The sequence below is a fragment of the Vollenhovia emeryi genome, unplaced genomic scaffold (genome assembly GCF_000949405.1).
Source record: "Vollenhovia emeryi isolate VEMERY1.0 unplaced genomic scaffold, V.emery_V1.0 DF939123.1, whole genome shotgun sequence".
In the NCBI taxonomy this organism is placed as follows: Eukaryota; Metazoa; Arthropoda; class Insecta; order Hymenoptera; family Formicidae; genus Vollenhovia; species Vollenhovia emeryi.
The window spans coordinates 3,473,831-3,484,350 of NW_011967243.1; the positions used below are offsets into that span (position 1 = coordinate 3,473,831).

The 10,520-nt window shown below is 38.0% G+C and overlaps 2 protein-coding genes across 7 annotated transcripts in view; both read left to right on the forward strand.

The window, feature by feature from the left end:
• Window positions 1-6,579, forward strand: part of LOC105569737 (protein aubergine) — a 9,106-nt gene extending 2,527 nt beyond the window's left edge. For 2 of the 3 annotated variants that reach the window (XM_012026431.1, XM_012026430.1), the window contains 10 exons: window positions 60-77; window positions 360-420; window positions 606-752; window positions 875-1,083; window positions 1,176-1,361; window positions 1,446-1,616; window positions 3,349-3,631; window positions 3,746-4,095; window positions 4,235-4,655; window positions 4,876-6,579. In XM_012026431.1, the coding sequence (XP_011881821.1) occupies window positions 60-77; window positions 360-420; window positions 606-752; window positions 875-1,083; window positions 1,176-1,361; window positions 1,446-1,616; window positions 3,349-3,631; window positions 3,746-4,095; window positions 4,235-4,655; window positions 4,876-5,516 (2,487 nt within the window). In that variant the 3' untranslated portion in view covers window positions 5,517-6,579. Of the gene's footprint in view, window positions 1-18; window positions 78-359; window positions 421-605; window positions 753-874; window positions 1,084-1,175; window positions 1,362-1,445; window positions 1,617-3,348; window positions 3,632-3,745; window positions 4,096-4,234; window positions 4,656-4,875 lie in introns of all 3 variants that reach the window. The other variant, XM_012026432.1, reaches the window with a different exon arrangement.
• Window positions 6,580-9,404: 2,825 nt separating this feature from the next.
• LOC105569738 (serine/threonine-protein phosphatase 4 regulatory subunit 4-like) overlaps window positions 9,405-10,520 on the forward strand; it is a 9,495-nt gene continuing 8,379 nt past the window's right edge. The window contains exon 1 of one of the 4 annotated variants that reach the window (XM_012026433.1): window positions 9,405-9,773. In XM_012026433.1, coding sequence (XP_011881823.1) covers window positions 9,727-9,773 — 47 coding nt within the window. In that variant the 5' untranslated portion in view covers window positions 9,405-9,726. The remainder of the gene's footprint in view (window positions 9,774-10,520) is intronic. The other 3 variants (XM_012026434.1, XM_012026435.1, XM_012026436.1) reach the window with 3 other exon arrangements.

A 10,520-nucleotide genomic window follows, 5' to 3' on the forward strand; every position in this document is an offset into this window, starting at 1 on the left:
GCTTAATAGACGTGACAGATTGTACTTTACTCATAGTGAATGTATTCTCTTTTTTACAGGACCGTCCGTCGACCAAGGTATTGTACAATTTTATTGTTATTTCAATTTCGAGTATAATATACGCGTGTACTAGCTACGCTTACACTTGGCGCGAGACACTACCGTGTCTCGTGATATGTAAATGCGTTTTATCTCTTAATATATTTAAGAAATATATGTGTACGTAGAAGTTGTTTCAAGAATTTTGCCTTTAATACTAATTCACGCTAAAGAGAAATTTAGATTCATTAACACAAACTTAAAATTCATTTTAAAATTCAGAAGAACGTAATAAATAATATGTTATTCTATTGCGACAGTCTATAAAACGTGAAGAATCTTCAGAGACATACTCGGAATATGGATCGACACAAATGTCAAGTAAGCATTTTTTTTACCAAGTCTATTCTTTCATCGTTCAATTTTTGAAAAATAAACCAGTAGAATGCGCTTTTTTAATAACAAGCCATAAAAGATTTTCCATTATTTAGAACATTGAAATATAAAAAACAAATTAAAACCAGTAGCCACAGTTTTTAAAATTTTTTCATGTCTAATAATTAAAGGCGATGTTAAGAGCGAAATTAAGAGCGAAGCTGGTTCCGATGTCAAAAGTGAAATTAAAAGTGAAGGCGCGTCGACAAGTTCGTCACGCCGACGTAGGATGGAAGCTGTTTTTGTAACCAAGCCAAGTACCTTGGTAACTAAAAAAGGTCGGTATAAAATTTTTATGTGTTTTTCAGTTGTAGCACGTATCTGCGTATTACAACTTATATAGGTACGTACAAAAGGCAAGAACATGATTCGGTAACTTTTCATTTCTGCCAATTTATAGGTACATCTGGGAGATCGATGTGGTTGCAGTCCAATCACTTCAAACTCCCCCAAGTGCCAGATTGGCATCTTTATAAATATCGAGTTGATTTCGATCCCGACGAAGAGCGTACACATGTTCGCAAAGGCATGCTTAGGCTTCATAAAGAAAAAGTCGGTGCATATATTTTTGATGGTACTCTTTTGTATTCCGCGTGCCGTTTACCAGATGTAAGTATATTAATGTATTTTATACTTCTGTACAAGTAGATACGCGCGGCATTTTTCTTGTTTTTTATAAATATACGTATGAAAATTTGCAGAGAATGGAACTGATGTCAACGAGACAATCTGATAATGTATCCGTCAAGATTATTATATGTTTAGTTGGAAGTATGTCAGCGGATGATGCATATTATAACGTCGTTTTCAATATAATAATGAGAAAGTGTTTGGAATATCTGAACTTGCAATTGGTGGGCCGCCAATATTACGACGCGAAAAGCAGCGTTAGTAAAAAATTTACACGGATTTCATTTTATTATTAAATGAAAAATTTAACAGTTTTTAGTAATGCTCGTACGATTGTGTAGGTTAGGGTAGATCAGTACAGATTGGAATTATGGCCTGGATATATTACATCCATTAGACAACATGAAAATGACGTTTTGATGTGTGCCGAATTAACGCATAAAGTTATGCGCCAGGAAACTTTACTGCATATATTGGAAGATTGTAGGAGACGCAGTTCTCAAGACTATAGGGTATGACGTTAAGTTTTATTTGTATATTTTGCATCTTTTTGTTCTTTATTTCATAATACCGTTTATTGAACAAGTTACATGGAATTTAAATGTGTGTGGCATACTTCGTGCATGAGTAATCGAATATTCTGTTCTTTACACTTGTGTCTGTCATGAGAAGATATTGAAAACAAAACGTTAAGGGCCGTCTACATTGGAAGCAGTAAGAAGTAAAAAAAAAGCCTTTACCTTTTAGTGTAAACTGCAAGCATTACACCTTTAGTGTAAAATGCAAGCATAATTTTTTAAAATATTTGTAGCACTGGCCAATCCGCGCTCTAATTCACCAAGAATAAGCGTCAGAGCTGAAGTAGGAGTAAAAAGTGGAAATAGTTTGCTTACTTCTACCTCTTACGTCAAGCTTGCTTCATCTATTATAGATGATCCTTTAAAGATTTCGTCAATTTCATTTATTTTACAATTTTCGATTAATTTAAAAGGAACACTTTAAATTTTAATGCAAAACTTTCTACTTAAAGATGGTATTTGACATACAGGGGGTGGACAAAATAATGTGAACGCCATGCTAAATATTATACATTTGTTTATGTTGGTCCCCCTGCCAAGGTATGAACGGTATAACCGTTCTAGTTTATATTTCCATATACTACACGCTTTGTTCTACGACTTCGGTCAGACTTCGAAAGAGGCCAAATCGTGGGTGCTCGGTTATAGCAGGAGCATCTCACGAAAATGGCTGAACTGTTTAACGTTTCACGAGCGATAGTATCCACGGTGATGACAGCCTACACTAAACATGGCAAAACAACATCTGCTGAGAGAAAAAGTGGACTAACAACGCTAACAGACAGGGACTGCCGAATTTTAAAAAGGATTGTGGCCAAGCAACAAAACTACCGCAGCAAAGGTGACAGCAGAATTCAACAGTCACCTGAACAATCTTGTTTCGACAAAAACAATACGGCGGGAGCTCCACAAAGGTAATATTTATGGAAGGGCTGCAATTTAATAACTTCTTATAACGGATGCCAACGCGATGCTGCGAAAGAAGTGATGTCACAATCATAAAACTTGGACGATTGATGATTAGAAGAATGTGTTATGGTCCGATGAATCATCGTTTACTCTGTCCCCTACAAACGACCGGGTTTATGTATGGACACTCCCAAAGAAGCCTAAGATCCGGACTGCCTACTCCCCACAGTCAAGCACGGGGACGACGAATGAATATCTCGACATTCTCAACGATGAAATTCTTACTGTGATCAGTATATTGCTGCTAAACACTGCCATATTCTAAGACGATAATGCGCCCGTACACACGGTCAAAAAAGTTCAGTCTTGGTTCAAGGAGCATCAGAATATTATCAAGCATCTTCCCTGGCCAGCTCAATCGCCAGATCTCAATATCATCTAGCCGCTATGGGGAGTTTTGAAGCAGAGAGTGAGAAGCAGATTTCCACCTCCATCATCATTGAGGCAATTGGTGGAGGTGTTGATGGAAGAATGGGACAACATTTCGTTGGATACTATCCGTACACTCTACGAATCTATTCCACAACGAATTACAGCTGTCTTAAAAGCAAACGATGGCCCTACACTTTATTAATTAACAAATATTTTGTGTTAGGTGTTCACATTATTTTGTCCACCCCCTGTAGATTATATGTATCGCTATATTATTTTACATGTTATATTTTAAAAATATAATAAGAGTTATATACATTTTTAGAAAGATTTCTCTAACACTGTTATTGGAATTCTGGTACTTACTGATTATAATAACCACACATATCGTGTTGAGGAAGTGGATTTTAATGTAAATCCTTCCTCGACATTTTCTATGAAAACTGGTGAACAAGTATCTTACCAAGCATACTACTATAAGAAATACGGAATTCAAATACGGAATGTTACCCAACCAATGTTGATAACGAAATCAAAGCAAAAACAACGAAATGCGACTGATGATAAAAACTTAGTTTATCTAGTTCCAGAGTTATGTCGTTCGACAGGTACTTACTAAATATATACTTTTTTAAATTGAATAAATGTGCAATACTCTTATGCTATGTACTAATTTTTGTGTGTAAACAAATTCTGTGCTGACGGAACGTTCCACCTTGCAGGTTTAACTGATAGTATGAGAGAGAATTTTCATCTTATGAAAGCATTAGCTATGTATACTTGTCTCTCACCTGATTCCCGTGTTAAAAAACTAATGGACTTTAATAGCAGACTTCGTCAAGAGCCAAAAGTTATGCAAGAATTTAAAGACTGGAACATGTCGTTAGATAGAAGTTTACTTCAAGTTCCTGCTCGTGTATTGCCTACCCCGAAACTTGGATTTTCTAGAGATATTAAAATGGATGGCTACGGAGATTGGGGAAGAAACATGCAAAGAACACCTTTATTGCGTTGTAAGGAGTTGAGAAATTGGGTATTGATTGCAAATCAACGGGACATGCGTAATGTACAGGTGAATAACTTTCAATTAAGTGGATATAAATGTATCGATCAAATATAATATTGAAATGAAATTATTTGTGCACGTGTGATTGCATTCATATAAATTTTTAGTACAAAATGTTAATTTTACTAATTTAAAATTTTTACAGAAATTTACACAAAACCTACTGTCAGTGTCGCACGCAATATCTTTTCCAGTTGTAATGCCGCAATTTCAATATATACAAGAGGATAGAGCGGGCACATATGCTGATGTTCTTGAGAACGTTCTTAGTAGATGTACCCCAGATTTAGTATTTTGCGTAGTAAGCAATAATCGCAGCGATCGTTATGCAGCCATTAAAAAGAAATGTTGTGTGGATAGACCAGTGCCGTCGCAGGTCTTTTTACAAAAGAATTTAGATGGGAGAAATGCGATGAGTATTGCTACAAAAGTGGCAATACAGATGAACTGCAAGTTGGGCGGGGCTCCTTGGTTAGTTGATTTGAGAGGGCCGGTTGATTTAAAAGGGTTAATGGCTATTGGTTTTGACGTTTGCCACGATTCTAATACCAAGGGCAAAGATTATTGTAAGCATCTTTTAGTATTAATTTGGTTTTCCCATTTTTATCTTTTTATAACAATTACAATAACAATTATTTTACAATGTTTTTTAGATTACATTGTTCTAATTCTAATTTTGAAACATTTTCATGTTTCTAAAATTTTATTTATTTAATTTAAATTATGAAATATTTTTTTATTATATAATCTAAACTACATGAAATAATTTTCTATTTGTAATTATAGTGGCTATGGTGGCAACTGTGGATCAATCGCTGACACGATATTTCAGCTCTATTTGTTTATATCACAGCAGCGAAGATCTTGGAGAACAACTTTGTAAAAGTATATGCAAGGCTATAAAAGCTTATCGCGACGAGAATAAAGCTTTACCCAGGTTTCTTATGATTTATCGTGATGGTGTCAGTGAAGGGCAGATTCGACAAGTTTACGAAATTGAAGTAGAAAGTCTGAAAAGGAAGCTCGAAGAATTGTACTATGGTCCAAATTTCAAAATGATGTTTATTATTGTTACTAAAAAAATTAATATTCGACTGTTCGATCACAACCGTAATCCTTCGATCGGTACAGTTGTCGATGATGTTATAACGGATCCGCTTAAATATGACTTCTATATTGTATCGCAACAGGTTAGACAAGGAACTATTGCCCCAACCGCATACAATGTTATCTTTGATAATACTAACTTAACCGCTGACACGGTACAAACCATAACTTACAAGTTAACTCACGTATACTACAATTGCTCAAGTACCGTTCGAGTACCAGCTCCGTGTCATTATGCACAAAAATTATCATTTTTAGTGGGGCGAGTTCTCCATCGACCTCCATCCTCGCAGCTGGAAAATCAGCTGTTTTTCTTATAATAAAATTGATATTGTTTCGGTATATTTCTTTTTTTTTACATACGATTAAATCAATATTCAATATATGTTCTAAAATTATGTTAAATGTATGTTACGTTATAAGGATGTTTTCCGGAAAGCTGATACACATTACGAAAGTTTATGTTATTACTGTATTACATATTTAATCATCAAATTGTAGATTTCTACAATTTCGAACGTTTTTCTTATTTGATAGCAAATTCTGTGATGCTGTATTTCTTGCTGTAAAACATCTTTCGTGTACTACATTTTGTATATTTACATTTTGGATTAAATGTGTTCATCAGTTTATTTTTAGTTCATTTTTTTTAGTTTATTTTTTAGCAAAACCATTTGATATGCCAAAAATTATTCCAAATAAGTACTCCTAATTCAGATAAAATAATATGTATAGCGTACACTTATTACTTGTTCAAGTTTTTATTTTACTATTTAGAATAAGATAAACTCTACGAATTTTAAATGTGATTATATCAAATGCCTTTTCAAGAGTGGCTGGTGATATGATGTTTATCAGTGTTACAATAGTTTCAGATAATATAAAATGACCAATGTACAATTTCAGGGATCCAATTCAGATATTATAAATAACTTTTATTTATTACATATATATCAAACTTGTGGAGTATTTTTTGAAAATATTTTTCAAACGTGTTACATACGGTACTAATAGAGTTAAACAAGTTATTTTTATTTACCTCTTTTTCACATAAATCATTAGTTTCAAAGTAAACAGTAAGTTAAGTTATTTGATCTCATTTAGTTTCAGATTGATTCTACTGGTTATGTAACAACTTCGATAAGCGTTAATATATTTAATAGTTGAAATAGTTGTTAAGATTCTACTGCAATACATTTTTTATATCTGATATAAGTTCGGCTTATTTAATAACGTTATTCATAATAAGCTTGACAAATATAATTATTTTCACATATAGCATGTCAAATTATGATGTAGGTGAATGTGCAAACGTATAACATATACGTTTATGTGTGATGTATGTTTCATGTATGCAGTACATAATAAACTAAATTAATTGTATATAATTGTGTAAAGAGTGTATTATTCGAAGAAACCAACGTAACCGAGGTGCATTAAGACTGCAATTCGGAAACATCACCCTGGTGTTCTAGTGTATTATTTTATTCTTGTTTAACATTCAGTAACGAGATAAAATAATACACTCGGGTGATGTTTCCGAACGTAGCCTAAATGAAAAGTATTAATATTTGGTGTTTCTAAAATATGTAGTTCTAAGATAGATGAATTATGTCACTAACCTGAACAAATTTGATAGTAAGCTGCTTGGATTAAAGAAAGGTCACCGTTTTTTTAAATTCTTATGAGATGAAATAATTCTTTATTTCTAGTTGCACTATCACGTATCATGGCGCAAGTCGAGGTATTATATGTGCCTTAATACCTTGTAATTTTCTAAATATGCAAACATAACGTGGTGCCTCTGAGATTCATTATGACTTCTCGCGTTTCGATTATGTTTAACATGAATATATCTTTTGTTCTCAGAAAGGAGACGGCAAAGAGATGACGTGTTTAGAGGGTTATATAAAATTTATTATAATTTAGAAATAGAATCGCACGGACACAGGATCATGGAACTTGACGAATTTGCGAGTCTTCAGTTGGATAAACCATTACCCGACGTGAGGGTACGTAATGCTTATTAACATTTTCAGTTCCACCCGCCCGTTTTCACTTGCACGCGCGCGTGTGCGAGCTTTACGCGAAGCTTTTATAATCGATGCATCCGAGTACTTTTCTCTGATATTGATATTAAACCAACATCTGTGCAATTCAATTTCACGCCCCGCCGACCTCATTTAAATATCCTTACTTAGGATGAAGAACAGTTGCGAAAGCACTCCTTGGATGTTAGCTTGGAAAGGAGACCTATAGATAGAGCGCTCCATATCCTCTTGTAAGTAGATTAATTCGCGCTTCAATTAATTATGTAATCGAATTATTCATACCATTGTTTGTAAATAATTTTGCTAATTCGACAAGAGCTTGGTATCTGTGCGATACGTTATTTTTTTATAAAATTGTTGTTTCCCACGTTATTGATATTTTCCTCGCTATTGCACGAGTGCAGCGGTACAAGTAGTAAAATTATTATTTATTAAAAATCTCTAATACCCTCGAACTCACAAGCGTGAGCGGTTTTATGTATATCTCGCCTCGACGAGTACGCCTGTTGAAACCTTGATCGGAGATGCGTAATTTGCTTGCGATTGCCGAAACAAGGTCGGCATGGCGTTAATTAAATCGCGCGAACATAAACGTGTTTTCAAGGTGGCGGATTATTCCTATGTAATGATTGCGCAAATGTATTTATACGATAATTCACGATCCGTCCGACAATCGGTAAATCTGTAAAAGATTAGTAAAGTCTTCAAGTTTACGAGCGCTCAAATTTTATAGAGTCGCGGTTTCATTTAGCTTTATAAATCTTCATTGTACGGATCGGAGTAAAACGTACACTATCCGTAATGAGTAAAGGCAAAAGCTATCATAAGATAAATTGCAACCGCATGAGCAGGAACAATTTAAGTTCGCCCGAGGCAAACTGATTCTCAGAATCATTCAGTTGAAAAAAAATAATTCATTTCGATCGCAAGCAAGCTTTAGCTTACGATCCGTTTCACACGAATGTTGTAATTATTAAATCGAATCGTACAAATGATAATCCAAATAGCACAAATTGCTATGGACTTGAAAAGGATTTGCTACTTTAAATTCTTTACAAATTGATAATACGTTCAAAATAAATTTACAATTCCTTTTTGGTAGCTCGAAAAGGATTTCATATACAAGAACTGATGATCTTTTGATCTCTTATGGGAGTAACTTAAAGTTGTTCCGAACACAAAGGATTCTTCTTGTATTTCAGAAAGAATTGGTCACTTAAAAGTCCATTTTTTTCAATCATTAAGAATTGTTTGCAGAACACAAATGGATAGACGTAATTAATAAATCGAATTAAATCGAATCGTCCAAATCCAAATAGCACAAATTCTTGTAAACTTGAAAAGGATTTGCTTCTTTAAATTCTTTACAAATTGATAATACGTTCAAAATAAAACGATTCCTTTTTGGTAGCTCGAAAAGGATTTCATATGCAAGAACTGATAATCATTTAATCTCTTATGGGAGTAACTTAAAGATGTTTCGAACACAAAGGATTCTTCTTGTATTTCAGAAAGAATTGGTCACTTAAGTCCAATTTTTTCTACCTCTCAAGAATGTTTCCAAAACAAAAATGGGGTGGACGAAGAATTCGTCTTATAATTCGGGAATTCAGAAGCAATTCTTTTCAGATTCTCCGTACTATTCGGGGACTCTTTTGCGCATCAGAGAATTTATCGCGATCTTCCGCAAGCTACATTAACTTATAATAATTTCATATCGTATAAGAATCTTTCCTGGGAATTATACAAAGTTTAAACGGTCCTCCCGCGCTACGAGACCGTAAACAGCCCGAGAACCGCGTAGCCGCCGACCGATCGGCGCGGGCGGGACGATCCTCGCGAGTCCGCGTGCTCCCGCGCGGGAAAACAACTCGATCGATTTGTGCGTAGATTCTTCTCTCCCGATGCGTCTCGGGATTGCCGGATGACGCGATCGTGAAATCATCTTTCTGTATCGCGCGGCGGGTTACGCAATCAGCGCCCTCGGCGCGGACGCGCACGCCGTACCAGCCGTCGTTGTGCGTCCGCGGCGATGCGTCACGCGCGTCGTCCTCACCGCCGCCCAGTTGGTACGTGGGTCGCGCCTGTTCTACGCCGCTGGTTGGTACGCAATCCGGCCGCGAGTCGCGGATGCGATCGATAGACGCTCGCGCGGGGGGGAGAAAGAGAAAGATAGAGAGAGATCGGCCGCCCGTCCCGCTCTCGCCGTTCAGTTGTCGCTCGCGTTCTCGCGGTACGCGTCGTACGGTCCGCGCGTACCTCTCCTCCACCTTCTCCACGCACACGACACGTACACGCGCGCACACAAATACACGTGCGCGCGCGCGCGCGCGCGCGAGTGCCGTGTCAATGGGAGCGCGTACGCGCGTGCCATTCGCGTGAGGTATCCCCCCGACCCCGGCGCCGGGACACCGCGATTGATCGATCCCGCCGCGCTCGCTGGCCGCGACGAAGTCGATGAGTAAGATGCACCTCGAAAATGCTGCAAGAGGGAGATGAAGCCCCGTACGAGATCGCGTCCGATCCGTGAGTACCCGCTTTTTCACGCGTCCTCCTCTCTCTTTTTCTCTTGGCGCGCGCTCTCTCCCCGTCGCGCGCGTGGTCGATCGAGAGTTCACCCCCGTCGCCGGGAGTCGAGTTTGTTACCCTTCCCGTCCCCCGCGCGCGCGCGCGCTCACTCTTTTCTAAGAATAGCCGCGCGGTCGTTCAAGGAGCGCACTGTCCTGTCACAGTCAAGTGCGCTAATTATAGTCCTTTGAAGACGGCGTTCCTCGCGCCGAGCGATGTCAGGATCGCGAACGGAGCGCGAGACCCCTCCCGAGGATATTTAGGTTAACTACGCACGCCGCGCGGCTCGTCTCCCGTGACGGATCTTCGCCGCGCGCCCTGGCGCGTGTATACAGGCTGTACCAAAAGTCAGACAAGTTGTTATATAAGTTTCGTCCGATGCCCGAGCCGTTCGACCCGCGCGGACAAGCGTTTCCGAGCCCGAGCCTCGGCCGCTGCGCTACTTGACAGCCGTCGCTTCCCGTTTCTCTGAGATAAACGAGTGATTCGGCAAGTTTTACAGTCGACCGCGCGACCGTCACGGTGTCTGCGACTGAACGATTGAGGCCCGGTTTCGTCAACGTCGTTCAACTTTAACCTTGGCTCGATTCGCTCTTTGTCTCTTTGCAACTGTTTAGAAAGAGACGCACGTGCATTGAACCAAGTTCAATCTAAAGTTGAGCGACGTTCGGTGAAACCAGGCCTGAACGTTAAAGGCCTGTGTCC